At 37.5% G+C, this 24,774-nt stretch overlaps 2 protein-coding genes across 2 annotated transcripts; both read right to left on the reverse strand.

Moving 5' to 3' along the window:
• Window positions 1–965: 965 nt before the first annotated feature.
• LOC140947345 (rho GTPase-activating protein 26-like) lies at window positions 966–20,592 on the reverse strand. Its single transcript, XM_073396414.1, has 27 exons — window positions 20,294–20,592; window positions 16,521–16,616; window positions 16,145–16,206; window positions 15,647–15,718; window positions 15,348–15,449; window positions 14,541–14,651; window positions 14,274–14,316; window positions 14,097–14,158; window positions 13,856–13,918; window positions 13,501–13,573; window positions 12,703–12,800; window positions 12,567–12,607; window positions 11,851–11,907; window positions 11,660–11,738; window positions 10,953–10,992; window positions 10,749–10,811; window positions 10,420–10,585; window positions 10,136–10,194; window positions 9,660–9,765; window positions 9,029–9,188; window positions 7,878–8,193; window positions 7,234–7,338; window positions 6,816–6,855; window positions 6,088–6,147; window positions 5,047–5,199; window positions 4,592–4,671; window positions 966–4,068 (listed from the first exon to the last, which is right to left on the reverse strand). Exons 1-27 carry the CDS (start codon window positions 20,445–20,447, stop codon window positions 3,977–3,979), a joined length of 2,553 nt encoding a protein of 850 aa, XP_073252515.1. The 5' UTR covers window positions 20,448–20,592; the 3' UTR covers window positions 966–3,976.
• A 1,292-nt stretch (window positions 20,593–21,884) lies between these two features.
• On the reverse strand, window positions 21,885–24,281 carry LOC140949248 (uncharacterized). Its single transcript, XM_073398475.1, has 3 exons — window positions 24,049–24,281; window positions 23,334–23,750; window positions 21,885–22,576 (listed from the first exon to the last, which is right to left on the reverse strand). Exons 1-3 carry the CDS (start codon window positions 24,221–24,223, stop codon window positions 22,047–22,049), a joined length of 1,122 nt encoding a protein of 373 aa, XP_073254576.1. The 5' UTR covers window positions 24,224–24,281; the 3' UTR covers window positions 21,885–22,046.
• Window positions 24,282–24,774: the final 493 nt, after the last annotated feature.

Here is a 24,774-nt window from a genome sequence, read left to right on the forward strand (position 1 = left end):
ACACGGGCCACTCTTTACGATCTGAATCAACGAGAGGCCGTAAACAGAAAAAATCTAACAGCTTACCGGACAAAAATGAAGTTGCATTGCAGGGAAGGAAGTGTTGTTTTTTTAATTTTGAAGAAAGTCAAATCTCAGCGACGGAGAAGAAAAATAAAGCGATTTCTTTGGGCAATTCGCACCAAGAGGTCATTGGTCACGTGGTGTCTCGTCTCGTGACTGGGCCATAAAACACCTAAATTGGGTCACGAAGGCGAGTTGACTTTACAACACTTACGCGCATGACACTTACGTTATCTCAGGCATTTGTCACACGTGACGAATCCTTAAGTACGACTGCGTCGAAACCTACAGTAGTCGTCGAATTTCTTGACACAGTTTTTGCCTTTTCTCTCCTTTTAATGTTGTTTTAAATTTTGCGTATCAGTTATCAATGCTCCAAAAATACAGGTGGCTCAATATTGAGAAAGAAAGAAGCGAAAATTAGCGTGACAAAAATGAAACTCAAAGGTTTTGTTTCTTTTGCAACGAATTGTGACGACTATTTTAAGTGTGTTAGAAGGAAATGATCTTACCCACAAAGGCACCTGAAATTCTCCATGTTCTAAACTTGGTACGGCATAGAACCACAAAGCTTCTAGGGAACAGCACGACGGTCAACAAACAAGGCGCATTACGACTCGCCAAACTTCAACCTAAATCCAGAAATTCAACTAATCTTCACTATTAAAGAATCCTTGAAGAGCCTGATGCACCTGTAACGTCTTCTACAGTCAGAATGATCTTGAGAGCCTTTTTTTACACGTGGTTTGCTGCTGTCCGCCATATTCTGTTGGTTCTTCCAATCGATCCTCAGAGCCTTTGCGGCCTTAAGTCGTACCAGCTCACCGCTCGTCTAAAACATTGCCAACACCTCCGCGAAGATTACGTCATTTGCTCTACGGCACAACACAAGTACTCGTACACACGGTATAAGACATTTGTAATATAATTTCTTTCAACTTTTTTCTCTCTACATATGCACAGTATAATCAGATTTCTCTATTTACGCGTAAACTTTCCTGTAAGTTAATAGGGAAGAAGGGTTACGTCAGGCATCAACTGCCAATCCGCTCTACATACCAAAAATTCTGACTGTGACACCCACCCTTGCTTTGACACAACAAAATGCCAAGACGCGAGGGGAATATCATCTATAACCTTGGGTATTTAATCTTTTATACACTCTCTACACTAAAATGTTATCTACTTGCACAGTTACCAAGGCAACTATAACCACGAACACTTCACGGCTTGTATGTTTAAAAATGTCACTTGTGGTTTTTAAGGTTGCCTACTTATACAGCTGACGCGGTTACTGGGAAACCCTTAGTGATGGAAAGCGTCTCTATTAACAGACAACCACACTTCCCGGTGATTCAGACGTAAGAAGCCAGCTTCCTCAGTGTTCCAATTGGAATCATCAGTATCAATGTGACGTTGCGTCGCGGCGCCGCTACGATTTCCCGCCATTTGTTATTAGAATTGTCAGTAGCACATAACGATTTTTCTTGTCATGGCTATGTTCACCTTTTACAAATCTTGCTCTAATGACAGTCTTTAAGAATGCGACGTCATTTTCGCGGCACTGTTACGTTTTCTAACTGAAGTATTCAAATGGAAGTGGCCGCCATCTTTATTTTCGAAACTTAAATATTTGATCCAACTCATTGTAACTGCTGATAAAGTGATCAGTGATCAGTAAGATTAAACTTAAGTGCAGTTTTACGGGAAAACGCATCGGCGCCACAATTTTTACCCACAAGCTACTCCCTTTGAGTAACTTGTTTATTAACTATTAAAACATTACCAGTTTCAAAACTTACCTAGAACTACAAGGAAGCGGTTTAATACTGACCTAATATTATGAAAACTAATACATGAATTACAAATTCATTGTTGTTGTTGTTAGGGTCGTAAAACAGTTTATCACAGCATCAAGAAGACCGCAAACTTTTTGCTGTAGATCTCGTTAAAATCATGTTTCATTTTCTAAACGCGTTTTCCTTTTTAATAAAATTGAAAGTATGCCGCATCAGAACCTTTTTAACAGAATAACTGAAGTTCCAGACTCCAAATGCAGTTTCAGTCATGTTCAAATTGCACCAAGTATCCATTTATGCCCCGCCGCAATATTGCAATATTAATGAGGCAAAAACTGGAACTCGGCGCGCAACACTGCCGTCTAAGGAGCGCCTCTTCAACGGTTGATTTCATCGATCGCACGATGACATCTATATTCTAATGTGCCGATTAACGAGAACACGTTTCACAAGAAAACTCAAGGAGTAGATCAAGATTTTTAAGGTTTTAGCGAGCCAAAAAATTGGCAGCTACGACAGCGCAATTTACATTCTCTCCGCATTTCCTCCACTTACATAATTTGTTATCATCAGTAAAAAATAGAACAAGCTTATCGCCGGGTACAAACCCCCTTCTGACGCATGACTACATGCTGTCAAATTGTTAGACTTTAAAACAAAACGAAAAGAGGGCAACCAACACTCTAAAGTACACATTGCGGCAAAGTGCACTTTTCAGAGCACTAAAAAGTAGGATGACCTAATAAGAATTAACTCAAGTGCTTTCGTGTAGTTCCGTTGAATTTCCTAATATTATCTCAACCTGTGGACACCTTCTGGGTATAAACTAAAATGGTCAGTAAACGCAGAAGGTTATAAAAGTACAAATACAAATAGATTTCAGTGGACATGAAAAGGAATTTTGATTTCTAGACCACCGATAACGAATTCAGTAATTGGGGTATAACCTGGTCTAAAATCAGAGGCGCGGTTTGGAAATCGAACAGGCGTGCCACACGAGTTAAATTTGAAATCATAAGTATGATTTCATACTATGACTGCGCCACACGAAGTTCAATTACCATTATGTTACCTCCATTTTAAAATCGCACAATTTAATCGCTTAATATAGGATAAGTTTGATATTCCTTTGAATTTTGAACTTAAGAAAGGACAAGGTTTAGTATAGTCGACTGAAAATCAACAAGAAAATTTTATCTTGCGGCCTGTTAGAAAATTGGACCTGTGAGGGGTAAATTAAACATGAAAGGAAGGAAACTTCAATTTGACACTGTTCCTGATTTAGACACATGGTAGTAGAGCAAGAGTTTGATTTGTAGTGTACACTACAAAACGAAAGTGTAAACTACACGAAAGAATATGAATTAACAATCAGTGGCCAGGCTTACAAAAAGGATTTAAACCAACGTTGCAGTCTCGAAAAAATAACGGTGCTTCGCGATTTTTCTGGCACTACATAAAAGAGAGGATCACTTCTCACATAACTGTGTTGGTTGCCCTTCAATGTAAAAATAACGCTAAAAAACTTGGAAGACTTATAAATCGCTTTCCCTTCTAGTTCGCGACTTAGGACTATCAACTAAGCTTTTGGAAATCCAGTAAAATTGAAACCTCACGGCTGTCTCTCCTTAGGAGAAATTAATAAACTGGACTCTCTCCATTTGTTAAACGATAACTTATTTTACATTCGCTTCAATAAGTGGACTTCAATTAGCCCGTTTTATCTTTTTGCCGGTAGGACGATTTAAAAGCTAACTTGTACCAATTACAGTGTAATTGTGCCTTGTCATGTCCTTTACGTGCGAAGTACGCACGTGTCGTTAGGCATACTTTTGGCACGTGCGGGAATCGATTTTGCCCATTAGCTAACAACAGCTAACACTGTTGAGATGTCCACGTGCTACGGGCGTGCATGACGTCACATAGACGACCAAAGGCTTCAATCCTTTTTTACACTCCTCTACGTAATAAGTCATAAATTGTCTTTTCTCACTTTTAGTTTGAGAAGGAATATTGACAATCATGCGTAATTCTAAGTACAATTTATAATAGAAATGACTTCTCTGTTCATTAAGAATTAAAATAACCTATCTCTATTATAACTTAACCCTTGGCTATGTTATAGGTTCGACATAATTTTCTGGTACAAGACCTGTTCTCCCGTTTAATGTTCCTTCCAACCAGCCTGGTTCCTTTGAAGGTCGAACTAAGGACAAAACAAGAAAGAACATGTAGCTCATTCAAAAGGACAGTAAAACGATAATTTTTTTTCAATTCTTTGTCTTAACTAGTCTAAAATTAAGCAAGATGTGCTTCGATAGTAACACACCAATTCTTGAAAACTCCACTCCGACTTTTTAAAAATTTTTTCCACTTCTTTCCCATTCGTCATTAGTCAGAAACACTTGTTAACAGTATTTCTCAAACTAGCCTAATAACTTAAAGCGCTGACGACTATGCCACTAATTTGAATTTTCATTAACAGAACGCCTCTTTCAGGAAAAAGCCCTGGGGACGAGGTTGAGCTGGATTTGAAAGTCGGACTAAATCTTTTCGACATTGCCGTTAAAAAGCCAGGTGCGAAAGGGAAGGTACGGAGAAAAAACACGGGAAAACTGAAAGGAAGAGAAAAGAAACCTCTTCAAAAAGGCTCCCCTAGATTTATTTGGTTTGAAGCGATTTTTAAAACCAAACCAGACTATAACAACAGTGTTGAGTATTTGGCTTACCGTTAGTGATGACAAGACCAGCATCGAAAGAAAGCTCCGAACTGTTTTCCGCCACACAAGGATATATAGTCTTGACTTTCCTGTAGCAAGAAAAGAAAAATGACCGTTCATTTAAAATATAACACTACGACTTTGAATACAAACTTAACATCGCACGAACATGTTAGCATGAAAAAACGATTTAAAACTCTGTTTTTTTAAGTTGTCTGATAATTTTAGAAAATTTCTCGTCGCTATCGCTGAGAAGAAGGCAGAAATACCACCATATTTTTAACAAATCTGCGCCCAATCAAGGGAGATCCAAACAAATTCAGAAAGAGCGGGGTTAAGAGGGGGGGAGGAGGTGCACAAGCACCAGGGGACCCCCCTGGATTCGCTCCTTCGTTACAACTTAGCTTACACCTACCACTAGACTATGAGTATTTTTGTTTACTAGGACTAAACATATTTCTTACTTCGGTGTTTTAGTTTGTAGAGATGGTTGTGGCTCTTCTTGCGGCGGTGGTTCCCGAGGGAGAGGGGGTGGACCGGTCCCCCAAGACTGCAGTCCCCTGTTGAGGCTCCCACCCTGACTGCTGACACGGCGGATGACGGGCGCTGAGTCGTCCCTGGTAACAACAAAATATAAAGGAGCCAACATTGGTCATTTTCAGATTCCGCTGGGGACTAGGTCGGCGCTATGACGCAATGCTTTATGGGGCTGTTTTTGGCGGTAAATTTTGGCTTCCTGCGCATCTTCTTAAGACCCCTTAAAAGAAATGATACTTTCGCCCAACCAATCCCATTGTGTAATTCAACAGACCGAACCAGTCTCAATCTCCAATAAACCACGTTTATGGTTTAATATTCACGGACATAATTTTGGAAGTAGAGACTCACGGCTGACGATATAGAATTTTTTTTACTTTGTTTTGTCCATACCAATTGAGCAGGCATTTTTAAAAAACGCTGTTACGAGAGCTCTTATTCCATACTTAACAAGTGAATGCTTCGAGACAAGTTCAGAAAAAGCTGTTAACGAAATAAAAAAATACAAGACAAAAAGTAAAATGGGCAGCTTGGTAATCTCGTATATCGGTACAATAATGCAAACAGCCGAACACTACAAGGATACAATTAATTTTAAGAAAGGTTGTGAGCAACGTATTAAAACCTGTGTAGCTGGCGAAACAGTGGGTTACTCCCGCTAGCTACGAAGACTTGATATCAATCTGTAAACAGCTTATGCGCGTCAACTTGGTGTGAGAGCAGTAGGGATTAGTAAGATTAGTAGAGTAAAGTGCAAATATCAGTTAGGTAAAAGTGCAATTATTTATTTTACGCCTGCTCAGATAGCAAGAGATGACCAGCTAGAGCAACAGAAAATAAATTCCAACTGTGGCTGCTCTTCAAGACCACAAATGATAAGTCCTTAATTTTCAAGAATGATACACCATAAATAAACCAATCCAGGAGGAAACTGCCATTTTTAGCTTTCAAGAATCTTTAAAACTTACGTGGGATCTATCATAGAAAACGGTCGTGAAGAGCCCTCAAGTCTGCTTTTAAACTCAGCGCTAAAACAAACAAGCAAACAAGCAAAATAAAAGCATCAAGCCAACAGACAAAGCATGCACAGTGCAAATAACAGCTGCTGGGCTAAAAGCTGACTGCAAATTGTAGATTGTGGACAATTAATAAACTGATTTAAAACTAACGATGCCTTTAGAATGCAGCGTCTTTTCTCATGTTCTCTTTAATTGAAAGCACTGTCTTGGGTCTTGTTTCGAAAATTAGGCACTCGAAATAACAATTTTAGTTTTCAAATGCCGTGTTATTCAAAACTACGACTGTGCCTCATTTTTCAGTACAACCAGCCATTCTGGGACTCTGATATCAGATACATATTCATTTTCGTGTTTAATGTTGGTAGACTAAGTCTGGCAAAATATCAAGAACTTTAAACAAAATATCAGTTTTCTTTTCATCTGTGTGTATCTGTGTGTAACGAGGCCGTAACTACTTTGCCAGCTTTCAATTTAAGTGTTGGCACACAGTCAAAATAACACGCAGTCTTTCACAATGATAACAAGTGTCCACGATTAGTAGCAATAAATTAGCTAGCAAAAAAAAACTTGCTCTCGTAGCCTGACAAGATAGAACAGTTCCACGTTAAGCTTACGTGCTGTTGTTTTAACGGTAAATTTTCTGTACATCTTGCTTAAAAAATGGTAAGTTTACTTACACAACTTCCGGCTTTTTAGGAGGTGGGGCTGGTTTTCCAGCTGAAAAAAAGTTATTGAATATTTTATTGGTGGATGTGTGACTTGCAGTAATATTTTATCTGTCACTTCGAATTGTGGAATGTGCCGCAGGGTGCAAAGAAAGTCGTTTTTACAGCTTGCCATTCTAGCTCAAACGTCATTTCAAGTAGCCCCCAAAATTTTTTGATGAGCAGAATTGATTTCACAGTTCTTCTGTCAGTTGAATTCCTCAAAATACTTAACTTGCCAGTCGGGCAAGTTAAGAACAGAATTCACTAGCCCGATAGCAAAATCCACTAGCCCCAGGCTATCGGACACTACTTTCTTTGCACACTGTGCCACTTCTCTTTTTTTACTGCTTTGTTGAAATACTGGCAGAAACCTTCTGGTCCCACTTACCGGCTTTCTCTTTCCAAAACTCTCTTGGTGACAAGGGTTGTTTCACACCATTTTGAGAAGATGAATTAGAACTTGATGAGTCAGAAGTACTGCTTAGATCCTCCTCTGAGTCGAACATAAAAAAAAAAAATTTCACATTTTAAAAACAAATAAAAACTATTGCTAATAGAGATGCCATCACAGGGACAGCAGAACGTTCCTCCAAGTGGGGAAGGGAGGCTTACTAATGACTTGAAAAGATTAAAATTCATAATTGGCTGCGAGGCTTGGGGGAATAAACCAAAGAAATCATCTTGAGGGTCAGCAATGAATAATACATTTCTTTTGTTTTACTCCCCCAAGCCTTGGTGCCAAGTTTGAGGGGAGTAAAGAGGGGGCAGCCTCCCATCTCTTTTGACTACAGTCTGTTTTTGTCCCCTATTTGGCCAGTTAAAACACACTCATGGTTTTCAATGCCTTACATTTACTTTGATCAAATCAAAATGTCTGCAGTGACTACGACAAACAAAATTCATTTCCCTTCATTTGCAAATCAAAATCAAGCTTCTTTATGCAAATCCCAGTTTTAGCAACACATGTCAGTTGTTGTTATTCAAAATGGTAGGAAAAATGTTAACAAGTTACAGTCGTTTACCCTTCCTTACCTGATCCAACAATAGCCTTTACTCTCGCCCTTACAGCTGGGGAGGGCTTGTTGCTTGGAGGGGGTGGGGCACGGTATGCCTTAGTGGGGAGGGGGAGGGGTTTGGTAGGTGTGACATTTCTGCTGTCATTCAGTTTTGTCGTAGAGTCGTCACTGTTTCTCTTCTTGGGTGGAGGCTTAGGTTTGTTATTGGTGATGTTATCTGAAGAGATCTCTGGTTCATCATCCAAGAATGGATTTGTATTAATAGTTACTGAATTTGAACTCAGGGAATTGTTTGAGCTCTTGCCACTGTCAGGGCTATCTGGTCCAAAAATCTGCCAAAAAAAGATAAGTAGGTGATCAGTTTGAATAATATATAGATTTAGCCAAGGCCAAAAGCGAAGCTCTTGCAAGAACTTTTTGAGAAATCTCTATCTGAAGTAAAGTTTTCTGAGCCTGCAATCACTTGAAAACCATAACTGGTCAGCATAGAAGTTAAAAAAAAACATATCGCCACAATGAGTTGCATGCCTGAGCCTGCAATACAGTCATGTGACACTGGTCAGTGGGTCCCCTATTTTGACAGCTGTCAATTTATCATAAAATGGAAGTCCAATATCAAGTTAAATGCCATTTACATATGTCTTGGACATTCGCTAACATGAAGATGTGTATTTATCTATGGACAATTCTTTCAGAAACCAAAATTTCTTGGATGCATAGATAACCACAGTTTTTTCTTACCCATATCATGGTGCTCCGCTATAAAACAAGTCATTAGAGTCAAGCAATCTACCACTCCCTGACAAATTTCGTTAGTAACCCTTTAAACCCTAAGATGAAAATTTGAATTCTCATTTGTTGCCCTTATTCATTTCCTACAGAAATAGTGGGGAGAAGTTGATAAAACATCACCCAATTATTCATCTTGTGTGATCATGTCCGTAATTCTTATGACCACTCTGTTTTACAAAGCATCGATAATACAAGGAGAAATTTGACGCTGATCACTCTTAGGGCTTAGAGGGTTAAACGCAGTTACTCTTCAGTAAGAGTTAATAATAAATGGAGACATGCTAATTATTCTGTAGTTCTAATAATTTCATGGATGGTATACTGTGGTGTGACCATCTTCAAGTAAAAAATAACGTTGAAAATTTCAGAACTTACTGCGTCAAATTCCTTAATGAGTAGCTCAATAACTACACTCTGGTACTTAAGATTCATGATGGCTGCCATGGACTCCTCTCTGGATTTCATTAGTGTTGGACCAAACACTACCCCTAGGTTACTTGCTGCCATCAAATTTTTATTGGAATGAGCAGCAACTCTGAGGGTAGATGAGATAAAATGCAAAACAAAGGTTACTTTAAAGTTTTAAAAGGGTCTTTGATGGGTTCAATAAAACTGAAGGACACGTTCTCATCCTACATTTGAGACAATAAAGCACAGGCATCCAACTCACAAAAGAGAAATTGGGACGCCTGTGAATGAAGAAACACAGCACACAGTTTAGCCTGCAGAACAGGTTCTATCTTTTCACATTTTTCAGGCAAGGCTAGCATGAAACTTTTGGAGTGCTTTTTGAAGCTTTTGAAGGATTTGGAGTATGAGACATGCAATAATATTGTTCCCTTGTAACATGTGCCTTGCAATCCACGTCCGCTTCATTCTAATGATTATTGTTCACATGTCAGAGAATCCCTACACCTATGTGAAATACATCTACTCTCATTGAGGTGACCAGCCACTGGGCAGTTGACTTTAAATATTATCTCCATTTTAATAAATTGCTTCTTACTTTTTTAAGTGCTTCATGATGGTTACAATAAGTTTTCTGTTTTCCTCGGGCATGGTGGCCACAAGAGATGTGAGTGCCTCTATCCTCTTCTCATATGTTTCTTGTTCTACAAAAAACCAACAAAGGTTTGCCCTATTCTCAGTTCTGTTATCATGTATACAGTTCTTACAATTATCCTATACCTTTAGCCATGCAAATAGTTTTACATTGATTTTATTTTACCTAATTTTGTATTTTTCCTTCAAAACTTGACACATCAGCTACTTAAGCTAGAGGTCTAAAAAGCTGCAGGTTTTTGAGTATAAATAGAGTATGAATATGAGTATGAGTATGAGAGTAACATTAAGTTGTTGAGTACAAATGAGCCTGCTACATTTGTTGAAAGGATTGAAATATTATAGTACCTGTAACTTGTCACTAAAGTAACTTATGCTGATGTTACATTGTAAAGATATCACTGTGTCCAAAGTACTTACTGACTGCATCAAGGAACTGATCATGATAATCATAAGTAAACAGAGGCTCTGGCATGTTCCTACAAAAAAAATGCAACATAACATGTTTACAAATTCACAATTTGGCTTTACATGTACCTAGCCTGTGTGCAAACTCTTTGTGGGCAGGGGTCAGGGAAAGCAACCTCTCCCACCTCCACTCATTAGAGCTTGTAGACTACGCTTTACCACAAAGTGATTTCATACAGTCAGTGACTTTAACTAAAGCATCGCAGAAAGATTACTGCAAAAATTTTAATATTCACCTCAAGTACTGTTTGAGTGCACTGGTGATTGTCTTCACTTCCCACTCACAATCATCATCTGCAAGGCCGATTTGTGAAACTTTTTTCTTGTCAATACACTGAAGTAAGAGATTTTGAACTTTGGACCCAACGCCTACTATTCTATACAGACCCTGGTCTGTAATACCTGGAATATTAAACAAAAATGCACAAAATAACATGAGAACTGACTGTTGTTACACTAAAGGTTTTGTCACCATTTTGTTCTTGAAGGTTTCCAATCTACATGTGATTAGCAATAGCAGATATCTGTACACTAAAACATCTAAGAGAATATTGAATAAGCTAACCTCTTTTTTCCACTGCTGAAATGCACTTTGAGATAAAAGTAAGTTCAAGATCTTTAGTTTCCTCTGAAAAAAGCACAAAAATGGCAACTTTTATTGTTTGAGGAAAATTAATTTTACTATCATCATGCAAAGACAGTGATAATGCAAATGGTGGAATATTTTATGTGTGCTTCTTGAAAAATTTATTAACACCAAGTGACTTACGATCTTTAAATTTAGGGATGCTATTGGAGTCCATATAGAGCTGAAAGAAAAAAAAACAACAACCTTTAAAGTCAGAAGACAAAAACTAGGTATGTGAGATATACGCAAATGTACATTATCCAGCTGCTTGAAGCAGGGGGGGGGGGGGGGGGGCGTCTTCGGGTTAAACAGAGATGGGGAGGTGTGAAGCCCTTTTAAGCATTTAAAATTTGCTATCTGAGGACATGTTTGGGTTAAGCATTCTGCAGTGACTTTTCCAAAGAAAAAGCCTGGTGCAATTATAGAGGCTTGAAAAAAGTTACACCAAGTGTCAAATTACATGTACTCTGCTTGATGTTTTTGGTTTAATTGATTTTCATGCACAGAAAAAATGATTAGTGATGGCACCATGAACCACATCAAGAAACCAGGTTTCTCAGAGCAATAGTGAGAAAATTAAAAATTAAAAACTACTATATACTTTGATGAATACAGTTAAGAGTGATGTTACAAACTACTGTAAATGCTCGTTGTGAATTAAGTATACAATGTAAGGCTGTGAAAATACTGTAAAATTCCGAAAATAAGCCCTCCAAGTATAAGCTGCTCAATAAGGGCCTTTGAAAATATAAGCCACGGGGCTTATTTTCAGAATTTTACGGTACGTGAAAAGGGAGACAGAAACCATTTCAAATCAGAAAGTCTTGGTGGAGCACTGTGTAACTCACAGGTTCTTTGCCATCCATGGCTTGCAGCCAGGATTTTCTATCTTCTTCATCTTGGGCTTGTAATAAAATGGGTTGAGATCTGGAAAGGGATAATAATTTTGACGACAAAAATAATTACATGGAGTTACTACTTCAACAGAAAATTACAAATTTGAAAATGACAGAAAAAGAACAATTTTTTATAGGTTAACCTTTCCAGAGCAGTTATTTCAAAAGTAAACCTCCTATCAATTGAGTCTGTCATTTTTCTGCAAATCAAACAAACAAAAAATATCAGAGTTAATCACAACTATAATTCTCAAGTCTGATCGGCTATCAACAGCCCTGATTTCAGCATTAACAGAACACTGTAATAGGACACTGTGCATCATGTCTATGTAATTGGGCATTACATGCCATTGCATACACACACTTGAATACTCTTGGAAGATCTTGTGTGTTAATCAAAAAAAAAGCTTAAATTATCACAAATTTTGTCGTGGTTATGATTAATATTGATAACAGAAAATCATGTTGCCCAAACCAGACCATGAGCACATACTCATTGTAAAACAAATTGGACTCCTGAATTAATCACTAGTATGATTACAGACCGATTAAAAAAAAAAATTGGAAAAAAGCACCAGTAGAGGGAAATGTGATTCCTTACATTAGAAATTTCACAAGATTTACTGAGCAACCAATAGAAATCTGGCTTTTTTTTCAATGAATTTCTTTGATGTCGACCAAAACTTGCATGATACTTCAATAGGATAATTTTAAACATCACATGAACAAATCAATGCTAACTCACTTTAACCAAAGACATTAATATTAATATAACTAATAAACAACTGTATCTTTGCAAGATATGTAATTTTACTTTATATCTACATTCAGCAATACTAAATAACTGCATTTTTTCTACCTCACGCAAGACTGAACCACCATCGTGTCTGTATTAGCATTCTGAAATACAAGGAGAGGTGATCATAATAACTATAAATGCCTTTAAATTAACCTTGCATAATGATTGTACATTTAGCTTTTATGAGCACACTTACCAGTCGTCCTTGTGTCTGTGTATAAGGAATCATTGTAAGAATCTTGTTTTCTTTTGTGTACATACAATAATGCTTACTCCATGTAGTTCCAAGGCTACCTAAAAATGTCCAGATTTACAACATGGTCAATGCTTTTCATCCTCACATCTGTAAATAAGTTATCACTTGGTTGGGTAGTGACCTCATTTGAACAAAACTGAAACTAAACTTGATCTCACCATACTGTACTTGTAGAATTTCCATGATTTTGTCTTGGCCAGCAATAAGAGGTACATGGGTGTGTTACAGATCAAAACTAGATTTGGGTTAAAAGTTTTTAACCTACTTTGATTCTAAAATTCTATTGTCTGGCCCTAATAATATTATTTATGTATGTATTAGGGCTAGAAGACAAATGGAATTGAGAATTAACCTCAGTTTAATTGTCACCTGTAACAGGTACATGGCTACTGAGAAATACTTCAGGACTATAGTGTTGTTTCACATTCAAAGATGCAAGAAGCAAATGTAATGTGTCAGTCATTTGCTACCATTTATCACAAACAAACTTCACTTGCACCCCCTCGGTGAAATAAGACATAGTTAGTGTTAAAGGTGAAATTTGTTCTTAGGTTAATTCAGGATTTCCTAAGTGTATCAGGGGTGAGAAATGAAGAAAATTATGAATTAAACTAGGTTGGATACCGCTTTAACCTGAGGAATGGATATCATCTACAACATATGGTGCATCCAGAAATTAGAGGGGTAGATTAGATGAAGGGATTGTCTGTAGAAGGCAAACCCAAGTTAGGCATTAACCTTTCTTTTGAACTCCAAGATATCCTTGTCTTGTATGAGCACCATGATACTGAAGTTCACCACTTTGTGCTTTCTGAAAAGAGATACATGTATCAAAAAAAGAACATGTACGTAAAGGCTTTCTATTTGGTTTCATAGTAAAAGTGGAAAACGCCAATGTGCAGCTGACAGTGATACACTGTATGCATTTTGCTATTGCAGTAATGTATTAAGTATTTAAGATTTTTTTGTTATGGATAAAAAAAAATTAAAATTAAATTTATTGTAGTACTTTAGTATAAATAACAGTAAATTAATTTTGTAAGAGTTATCTGGTGAATAAAATTGAAGGTGATTAAATATTTTGATACATCACCTGCTGCACTTTAGTCATAAGAGTTTCTGCTTCCTCTTTAGCAGTTTGAAATCTTTCTCTTGTCTACAGGGCAAATCAAAAAAAGAAAATCGAGCAGTCAAAACTGAATTGTTAAAGAGTAAAAGGTACATGTACGTGTATAGATGTGACAGCTGAATTGATGCTGGATTTACTGTACATGGAAAAATTTAAGAATACTTTACATTATCACACAAGAGGACAAAGTTAATGAGTTACTCACATTTTGAAGTCTGAGTTGGAGATCTGTCATGTACTCCATATAGTCATTAAAAACCTCATGACCTTTTTCAAACATTAAACAGAAAAAGACATCTCTAAATAAAAAATCAGTTAACAGTTTATGTTAAAACAATGAATATATAGAAGTAAATAAAAAAACTGGGTGTGAAAGCCTTACCACTATGAAAGAAAGTCATGTGTCCATACATAAAAGATAAAAGCTGAAAAAAAAGGCAGGAAAATTAGGCAAGACTTGTATTAATTACATTTTATTGGAAAAATCATAAGCCTGACTTCCAAACTCAAACCATGCTTTGTTTTTGAAATATTAAAACAAGGTCCATGTAAAACAAGAAGATACAGGCATACAAATGTCACTCTTTACAAGAGCCTGAGTTCACCTCAAATGTAATTTATACAGTGCAACTAAGAGAGTTCAACTTACAGTTTCCACAAATTCAAACTTCTTTTTTTCATTAACCTCTTGGAGTTTGACAACATAATCCAGAGCTGTTTGATGAAATGTTCGCTTTTCTGACTGGAGTTGATAGTCAGCCTAATTTTTGAAACAAAAAACTCTTTTTTAAAACATGATCACTGTTTTGGTACCTCTTCCTTTCCTTTACGATCAGAGGTCATGGGACACATTTCTTGAGATTCCCAATAGCTTTTTTTTCTAAAGAATTAAAATGCTGGTCCTAGCTTACAACACAACCCCTTTTGTTTAATAAACTTTTATTGTAATTATTGTTTGAAAAACTATTGAAACCTTGAGCTTGAATATAAACAACAACCGCTTTACGGACCTGTTATTTATCAGGACTTTCGAGAAAAGGGCCCCTGGTGTAGATTTTGAGAAGAATGTTGAGGGGGGTGGGGGGGGGGGGGCTGTGTTGTAGCATTTGTCAGTTGCAGCATTGATATTATCAAATTTTGATCTAGGTGTGGGGATAGTAAGGCTGTTGTCATCCAGTGGAAGAGGAGGCAGTGTGCATGGGCAAGTGGTCAGTGTATCACACTAAAAATCCAGAGGGAGAAAAATGTTTGCGTCCTTTTAGCTTGTTTCTCAGTTGCTCTGACTCCTCAGCCTTGCGGGTTCTAATCCTGTTATGTTCTATTGGGATTATTTTTTAAAAATCATATGAGCAGATGGCAAGTGAACTAACTAAAGCAGCTTAGTGCACTTTAACTACAAACAAAGGTGAAAGCATTTATCATTTTACCATTCTTGTAGCAATAAAGAAAATCTCACCTCTGTCAAAATAGAATCTTTTTTCTTTGAAGATAGGTTTAGGTAGTTTTGTACTGATAGACAAAATTTCTCTGTCTGCTTGTCAAATTTCTTCTTTTCCTCCTACAAAAAAATGTAACTACATCAACAGTATAAATATTAAAATATTATTACTGTTACTATTATCATTGTTGTTGATGTAAGTATTATTATTATTCTTCACTTTGCCATTATTACCCTTTTTATTATTTTCAAAATGAATTTCTTTGCGATTCTTTTTTTACTATGGCTGATATTATTCTTGAAAGGGATATTCGTACCTTTGCACCACCAATCTGCTCCTTTCTGAATGTCTCCAGTGGCACAATTAATTGGGAATTAGCATGGTTTAACTGCAGAGAAACAAAAAATGGACAACACTTTCAACTTCTGAAACACTTAAATATTACTACAGCATAATTATAAAATACTACATGGAAAGTGAGTGCATATGATATTTATGCACAAAGTTGTTGATGTACATGTATCAGAAATCAGAGTAAGCGCAGTGGCAACAGGTTACTAGTAGAAAACTGGTGAAAGTAATTGGTTGGAAATGAAATCAATTAAAGGGCTCAAAAAAGCCCCACCTGGAAGTCTGGTACACATAGATTTTCTTGCTGGACAAGTAACTTTGAAACAAGTCATCCTCAAACAAAATCATTAACTAAACGAGCAAGAAGTGTCCCCGGGCAAGCAAAATGGGAGCTGCTTGCCCAAAGGACAAGCTGAAATTCAAATTTTTTCAAGCCCTTCAAGACAGCAAGCTATACACATACCATTCTGTCCCTTTCATCTTCTACACTGTCAATCATCTTGCCAAATTCCTTCAGTGCATCCGCTAAAATTTGAGAAAGAAAACCCAGATCAAAGATTGACACAAAAGGCCCTTTTCATTCATAAATAAGCGTTAGAAAACAGCCAGCATCTCACACCACCACCAATGATGCTCCCAGTGAAATGACGTCTGAGCAATGACTGCAAAAATTCCATACTGATGACCCATTAGTTCTCAGATCTGGGGAGTGCTTCCACTTGGTTGAGGTAAATTTGAGGCACTCAGAAGCAGTATCCAGATCTCCATAAATTCAACCTAACTGTTTAACAAAGAAGCCTAAGTTTTCTCTTGCAAAAAGGCTGTGGTTAAATACTCACCAATCAGCATCTCATCATCTGTTTCAACCTCACCAATGTACTCAAATCTAAGGTCATTAAGTACTTGGGCGAAACTCCTCTGTGCCTTTGATAAATCTAGAAAAGATACACAGGTATAGTGTAAACACTTGTAACTTTTGGCCAAGAAGTAGTGATCTGTAGTTATCAGCATGTGCATGCCCAGTAGTTTGCTACATCTTTCATGTGATTCAGTGGCATGTGGAGTTTTTCTTTTGTGCTGCATTTTCTCCTACCACGAGGTTTCTTTTTTCCACTTTTTCTTCCTCTCCCCTCCCCTCCCCTCCCCTCCCAGTTGTTCCTAACTGATATTTTCCCAGTGTGACGGGTGCCTGTTTTGTTTTGTATCCTTTTTTTGTGGGGACTAATGGCTGGGTTGCACCGTTGGGCTAGCCATGTGGGCAATATTCAGTCTAGGGGCTGGCTGCCAAAAGTGGAAGCCCCTGGAAACTCTACCCAGCCTCCATCTAGCAGTGCAGGTGTTAGTAGACAGTAACCTTTGACAGCTTATACTAATGACCTTAGATATTTTGGTACAATACTAGACTGGCAGGGAATATGTGGTCCATGGCATGACAGTTTTAATTAATGTTATCTTGCAAATTTATGTTGTTTGTTTTGCTATTCATCACCTCTAGGAGTGAAGTAGAGGTGGGGTCCACTTTCCATAACATGGAAAACTTGTTTTAATCCTACAATAAACTGCTAAGAGACTATTTCAAAACAGTACATGACTACAATCATGTACAAAAACTTACGTAGTGTAGCATTTAATAATATTAATATGTAGTATAAAAGATATTTTTGCACATAAAAATGTACCACCAATCAATATTTAACTGACTGTATTTTTTTGTCACTTATCTACAACTTTTAAGGTCATTTTTAAACATACATATACGTTTTAGGTTTCAAATAATAATTTGTAAAGCAAGTACAGGTACATGTCCTTTGACATATTAAAAGCACTTATAATTTGTAATTTTTTTCAACAGCTGTACAACCTATAAATAATGTATCATAAACTAATAGAATAACAGACTAATAAAATGGCAAAAGTCATATTTTAAATTAGAATTGATGACTGAAATAACATTTTATTAAAACAAAAAATATATATATGAAGAAAACAAAGGAGTACAAAATTAATAATTTGTTACTCTTGTTGATCCAAGAAACTTCTAATGTTGTTAGTTTGAAGACTTAATTCAAGTTAAAATAAAATTTTATGTTTTGCAAAATGGAGAGTACGAAAACCTTAAAATTAGTATATTTTGTTTCATTTCAGTACATTAATAATATTAATTAGCAATTTTTCTAGTCATTTTTATGTAGATTCTGTTACTAAAAGTAGACTGTGACGATCCACCAAATGTTGCTACTTGTAACAATGGTATAAAAATTTTAAAGCTCTTCACAACATGGTGTTGAGTTTCAAAATCTACAAACGAATATTGTCTGTTATTTTCAAATTCAGCGCCAATATCCCCTAAGCTCTATCCATTTTATGTTACTATATCAAAAACAGTTAACTTTGTACCAAGCAATTCTAACCATATTGCTAGGCTCTAAGAGCAAAAAACCATATAATATAATGTCAGGAAGAAGTCAAACAGGTAATATAAAAGTATAACCAGTAACATCACAGCTCTAAACTTGTACTGCACAAACAAATAAAGCCTTTACATACAAGAGCACAGAGCTCTGATATTACCAAAGGAGTATGGAGTAATGCATGTTATTTCATATTGAAGAAGTGGAGATTTTTCTCCCAAATCAGCTGATCAAGGTCCCCATGCCAATTTAAGGTATATTTGTTTGAGAGTGCACAGAAAAAAATATAGGAGGACTTCTAAGTAAGCAATCAAATTAGATTATAGACAGTGTGTGAGGAAGCAATAATATTATTCAGCCAGTTTATGTGCTTATCAAAGTTGCAACATATTTTGACATTACAGACAACAATCAACAAAATAACGAAGTACAGTAGATTAAAAACACAATACAATAAACACAAATATAGCACGCTAGCTACCCACCATCTGGATTTACAAGAACCCAAAAAGTACCCTAATATTTAGTGTGACTGTTGAAATCCACATATTTTTCTAACTTGAATTCAAAGGACTTGGTTACATAAAATGAATCCTGTTCTATTTGTACTACTTGCTATAAACTTGTAATCAGCAATGTTTTGCCTTCTGATTTCTGGTGATGATTTTAATGTGGCTTCGCTCCTAAAAGACTTCGAAATAAAAGGCAATTATGGCTACTGCAAATCCCACAAGGTGACTACAAAATCACTCTTCACATGAAAAAGTGCCCTTGTATACTTACTGTATTTTACAGCTGATCTGTTGTTGCTATTTTGTTATTTTACTTTGGTGTTATTTTCTTTTTCATATTTTTGTCCTACTAGCAAAATGCTAATAATGCATTTCACTTATTAAAGTGAACAAATGAATAAAAATGAAATAATGTACAAGAAAAAGAACAAAGAAGAATTTCTTGTCATTTGCTTACCAAATGTACAATGTAATATTACAATGTATACATAGGATCCCTAAATTTTATGTAAGCAAATAAGATAACTAAATGTTAACAAAATATTTGCAATGCTTGCATTAAATCAAGGATATGGCCTTAACAATTTGTGGCTGATTTGTGTTTTTCCACGATACACGGTACCTAAGCCTTCCCCTTTAATTCAAAATAACAAAAACATTCTTGCTGATTACTTAATTGATGGAAAAAAGGACAAAAAATTAATAACAAATCTATCTAAAGGAGTAAAATTTAAAGAATCTAGTAAACATGAAACAACGATCATCTCACAAATATTCTTTCTTGACTGTTACAAAAAAAGTCAAAATCGTGAAATCTGGGATTCTTTTTAAAATTTCCGCTTACATGAGCCGATTTTGTAAACAATAATATTACAAAAACAAATTTGAAAAATAGCTTCTAAACATCTACAAGGGAATGCCCATACAGTGGTATGATGATCGGACGGGGTTTCAACTTCCTTTGGAACTTCTTCGGGTAAATGTTTTTATTGTTAATGAGATAGATTTGAAATAATTTTTTACTACCAGGCCCTATAAAGAACTCTAATGTCCAAAGCTTTATTTATATAAGACACAAATACAGAACTCCCCGAAGTAAAAAGATAAGTATTCATTAAAAAAAAAATGGTTTCAAATAAACGTACGCTTATATCCATTTTGCTCAATCATCACATTCAGACACAAGTCTTATAAGATGTACAGTGGCCGAAAATTAAAATTGAATATAATGTAACAAACTATATAAAATTTTCAATAAAAGAAAAAGAAAAAATAGCTCGATCTCGGTAAGGCGAAATTTCTTCGAAACAACATTTTGTGTGCATCAATTGCAGCCCAGGAAATTAATCCTACAAGGGGTCATGAAATTGACGACCTCATTTGACAGGAACATCAAGCTTATTTTAATTCTTGAAATCGCTGCGCTTTAAAACGAAAACAGATACTACAAAAAAACAAAAAATTGACGATCACATAATCAAATGCAACGCCGAAGATCTGTGGCATATTTTTTCGTTAAAGTTCACTATATTTCGGACTTTTGCAGGAAGTCGAGTTGCCACGGGGTTATCAGGTCTGCTGCTGTCCAGCTTTCTTGTGAGGCATTCACTTCAAAGACCTCCGCGAATTTTTAAGCGTCATCAAAAATGTAATACACAAAGTAAATTGGAATAGAACAAGAGCACTTACTTTCAAAGGCCTTCAATAAAGTCTTGCATTCTTTGATAAGGCCTTTGATGGCCTCGTTCGTTCGCTCGAGTTCTCGTTCATGTTCATGAATGTTCTCGCGAAAATACGGACTATCCAAAATGCAATCCTCGAATTCTAGAGGCTTAAGCCCCATTGCGGAATGAAGAAAAGCACCTTCGTGCCAACCAGGACGTGAAGATTTCTAAGATCAGTCAAGAAAAAAATCATAAACAACTCAAAATTTATGCTGGACGGAACAGCCTCAGTTTTCGGCTTGTAAGTTTTGGTTGCGATCGCGCATGTGCAAACATGTGACTAGAATTCCGTGACGTAGCGACACGATTACCTGCCCCGCCCCTATGGCAACGAAAACATGGGCTCCTGTTGCTGCGTAAATGCGCGAACTTCAAAAACTTGGGAAAAACAGTGGAAAAGAAATTAGAAAATGAACCGAACCACCAAAACAACAGTTTGCATTCAACAACTTTTGTTCTTAAACAAAACAGAGCAGGAGCCCTCAGAGGTGGAATTTCATGAGCCGGGAGGGGTAGGCGTTGTTATCCGCTCACATCCATGACATTTCCGCGTGGGATAATTGCAAGGTGAACTTACCCGGTAATTAAGGAGAACCAGCTGATGTGCCATCCGAACACAGAAATTGTAATGATAAGCTAGTATCGAAAGCAAAGAAACAGTTTTCGGGCCCAGCCGCTTTGGCCATCTCCACCCTGAGATGATAGCGAAAAGTGAGATTCTTAGTAAAAATCGGAACATGTATTAAAAAAAACCCCGATTTTGAAACAGTGTTAGGAAAATACTTCGCTTACTATTTCCTCCTTATAAGGCCAAAAAATGGGTCACAAATCGGCTTTGCCGATACTAGCCTTAGAAAACAGCCGACATTTGGCCACGCTACCACTGGTTTCCCCGCCAAATGACGTCTGAGAAGCGAGCGCAGAGATACCATACTGATGACGCGTCACCAGCCAGATCTGGGTAGTGCTTCTGATTGGTTGAATCACGCGATACCGGTGTATAAACATAGGTTACCAAGAAACATACCCTCTTCACCCCACCCCTTCGTATCTTCCCTTTTCTCACCGTCCCCGACTTGCCGCGCCTTTTCCATTTTTCTTTTCCCTACTCCCCACTAGAGAAGCTGTTTATAACTAGGGTTAAAGCTCAATTTGGTTAAGTAAGATAGAACACCAGGACAGGTGTTGTTATTCATTGGGTAGCTACTTATTGACTGATTTCTCGTACTAAGATGTGTCTTGTTCCAGACTCTTAAATAGTCGGGACAAGCCAAAATCAGGAGCTGGCTCCTGCCAAAAAAAGGATAAATATGTAATAAATAATGACAGAAACTCATAAGGGTTTTCAACCCCTTATGAGTTTCTGATAATGAGGAGGCAGGGGGCATCTGTTCCAGCTGACTGAGAGATTGAAATAGGCTAAGCGCATTTGGCAAACAAATAAATAGACAAGCAATTAAGGAGAGGTGAGATCATAAGGGATTCCTTTTCACTTATTCACTTCAAAGAGCAGAAATTTACACGTCTTTCCCAGTTTTCCATGAGATTTGTTAATCCATACAGAGTACAGTATAACAGGAAAAGGACAGTCCACCGTGTGATTTATTTTTTGACCATAATGTCGTCTGAATGGTACTCGACATGCTCAAAAAGTAAAAGTTGTTTATTTTAATTTTTTGTTGCAAAGTACCCAAGATAAAATCTGGCTTCTTTTGTTACTATGTTTCCTCAACATCTTCAGCCATTAGTCTTAAGTAAACTCTTCCAGGACCTTTGTTTTTATCTTCCTTATACGAGGGAGAGATTCCCTGACTGTCAACATACGAGCTTCCTCCTTCAGCCGTTCCGCCGTCATTACCATTACATTGCAGAAAGCAACCTTTTACACCCCCTCCCGAGTACCCTCCCCCTGCGCCGGGCAACAACCCCGCAGCACCACCCCCACCAAATCCTCCTAGACCCATGCTTCCGTGTGGAAATACTTCTGTGGCGGTTGGTTTTGCTTCTCCACCTTTGCCTCCCTCAAGAAAGCTTTTACCGCCCCAATTTTTATCATAGCCAACGCCACTACTGTACATTCCTCCTCCAGCTCCCGCGATCACTTTGTGGTGTCCAGTGGAATCTGTAATAACTGTCTCGCTTCCGTTGCTTGTGTCCAGGAGTTTCCCTCCAGAACCCTCACTACCGCTGACCAAGGACGACGGTTCATCCCTCCTTCGGCCTCCTCCACCACGTGTTTGACGAAAAGCTGAGAATTAAAATATGAAAAGGCAAGATGTTGAAAATTCTGGAAAACTAAAACTGATCTGAGGTATCACTCTCGACGTCGTTCATTCATAAATATGCTTTTTTTTGTTATAAAGTTATCAATTTTGAGTTATCATTAATTAACGTATACATCATCGACTTTTGTGTACAAAACGCTCATATTATTTTGGTCACTTCTAAATCTAAATCTAAACGTGTGATCTGCAAAGGGTAGTACAGCCCATCTTAAGCAGATATGCGCTGTGCTCGTGCTATGTGAGCTAAAAAACAGTGCAGTGTATTTGTGCTGGTGATATAAAAATAAAAAATGTTCAAACGCTCAATGGGGCCTGGCCTGGGCCATACTTTCTTCTTGTTTGGTGGTAAATGAGACTAGATCTGCAAACAGCTTTAAATGACTTCGGTCAGTTAGAAACGTTTTTATTCTTTACAAAAAACGAGGAGTCCAAAGACTACTGCAAAGCTGATAGCAACGTGTATTGAAAACGTACTTTAACGGATATTTCGACTGGCCAGTCCAGCCTTCTTCAGGTAATACGGTTGTTACTAAATTTTTCGATTGGAATTACAAGATTATATAGATATGGAGAATATCGCAATACAAAACAGCTGATTAAATCTCTTTTCTGGAGATCCAATTAACATGGACAACCATACAGGATCTTCGTCCACGGTTTTTGCAGTGAATTTCTTTACCGTTTTTATTGTCGTCAAATTGCAAAACGAAACGTTCTCACCTCCTTTGGGGAGCCCGCCACCTCCTCCTCCACCAGCAACGATCAGCGGTCTACCATCTTGATTCACTACAAAAGTTCCACCACCCCCTCCCCCAGGACGATGCGCTTCCCTGTAATCACGTAACCCCTCATGTCCAACTAGAATCTTGAGTATTTTTCCTTTGTGTAATTGAAACTTTGCTTTTACAGTGGCTCCGTATCCTCCACGTCTTTTATTTCCGGATCCGCCGGCAAGTATCCCATCAGCGCCAGAGGCCCCACGAGCTTCAATTGACCAGATACCGGAAGTTGGAACAGTCCAGAGCTGAATTCCCCGACGTTCTGAAGAAACCTTCACTTCATGCTTGAGAACACCATGGTATTTAAGAATTGTGGGGCCGTAATTACCAACCGCTTCATTGTTTGTCAGGACACGAGCTTTGCAGGGGGAAAAAATGGCAAGTTAGTTTTTCCTGATAATGAAGGGAATTATTAACAGGCTTGTTGTCAATCATGTGCACGACGCTTGAATATGCAATTTGGCGGGCGAATGCGCTTGCAAACTTGAGTAGCGAACTCGTTCCTAGTCTCGCCTCTTCGCTCCCATGGCAGGAATGGCAGGGATGACTGGTGGTAGAGAAAAAGCTCCGAGGTGTTTGTTGTAAAACAATTTGACCTTACATTTGCTTTAAACAGATGGTTGACTTTTGTAGACTTTTTTTCTGTAACGACTCACCTTCAAATTTCCTTTCCTCCTGTGAATCGTCATCAGAATCTCCAAAGGTTTTTAAAACGTTTAAGACAATAACAACCACCACTACACACACGGCTACAACAACAACTAACCCAGTTACTTTCTTAATTAATGCCTTATTCGAGGTCCCTCGGGCCGCGTTAGACGCAACTATCATCGTCCAGCTGAACGCGCAAAATGATTACATTCTTCCTGGAAACAGCTTCGATACTTTAAAAAAGAGCTCCGTCATAATTCAAAAATACGTCACTGCGGCTTTGAAATTCCGAATGAACCCGAAACCAATTAGAATCAGCGATTGTTTCGAACGATCTTGGTCTCTTTTCTGAGCGTTAGAGTGGTTTTCGTTTGAGTGTCGTAAAACCAAAACCAAAGTAATTACTCTGGCCAATCACATAGGACACAGACAATACATTGAACCAATCAAAACTCGAAGTAATTACATGTGGCTGACGCAAAGCGCGGGAAAATGCATGCGAGCGCGTCACAATTGGCTTTGGTTTTACTTCTGATTGGATGAAAAGGTGGCGCGAATCTTTTAAGCCAATCGCATCGTGTAGAAAGTGCAAAACCAATTACTTTTCGACACTCAAATGAAAACCGCTCTATCATCTAATAATAATTACTGCAGGATCAAAGCTTTTGCTGGAAATGTCGCTATCGCGCAGGGTAATGAAACGTTCTTTCTCAGGATTAGGAGGTTTACAG

This window comes from Porites lutea, chromosome 9 (assembly GCF_958299795.1).
Source record: "Porites lutea chromosome 9, jaPorLute2.1, whole genome shotgun sequence".
NCBI lineage: Eukaryota > Metazoa > Cnidaria > Anthozoa > Scleractinia > Poritidae > Porites > Porites lutea.

Coding starts and splice junctions, on each gene's coding strand:
- LOC140947345 (XM_073396414.1), bottom strand. CDS start 20,447: ATGGGGCTTAAGCCTCTAGAATTCGAGGATTGCATTTTGGATAGTCCG. Junction 12,608..12,702: donor CACAGACACAAGGACGACTG/GTAAGTGTGCTC, acceptor CTTGTATTTCAG/AATGCTAATACAGACACGAT. Junction 10,195..10,419: donor GCACTCAAACAGTACTTGAG/GTGAATATTAAA, acceptor TTTTTTTTGTAG/GAACATGCCAGAGCCTCTGT.
- LOC140949248 (XM_073398475.1), bottom strand. CDS start 24,223: ATGATAGTTGCGTCTAACGCGGCCCGAGGGACCTCGAATAAGGCATTA. Junction 23,751..24,048: donor GGAGGAAAGGAAATTTGAAG/GTGAGTCGTTAC, acceptor CCCCCTGCAAAG/CTCGTGTCCTGACAAACAAT. Junction 22,577..23,333: donor TGGCGGGCTCCCCAAAGGAG/GTGAGAACGTTT, acceptor TTTAATTCTCAG/CTTTTCGTCAAACACGTGGT.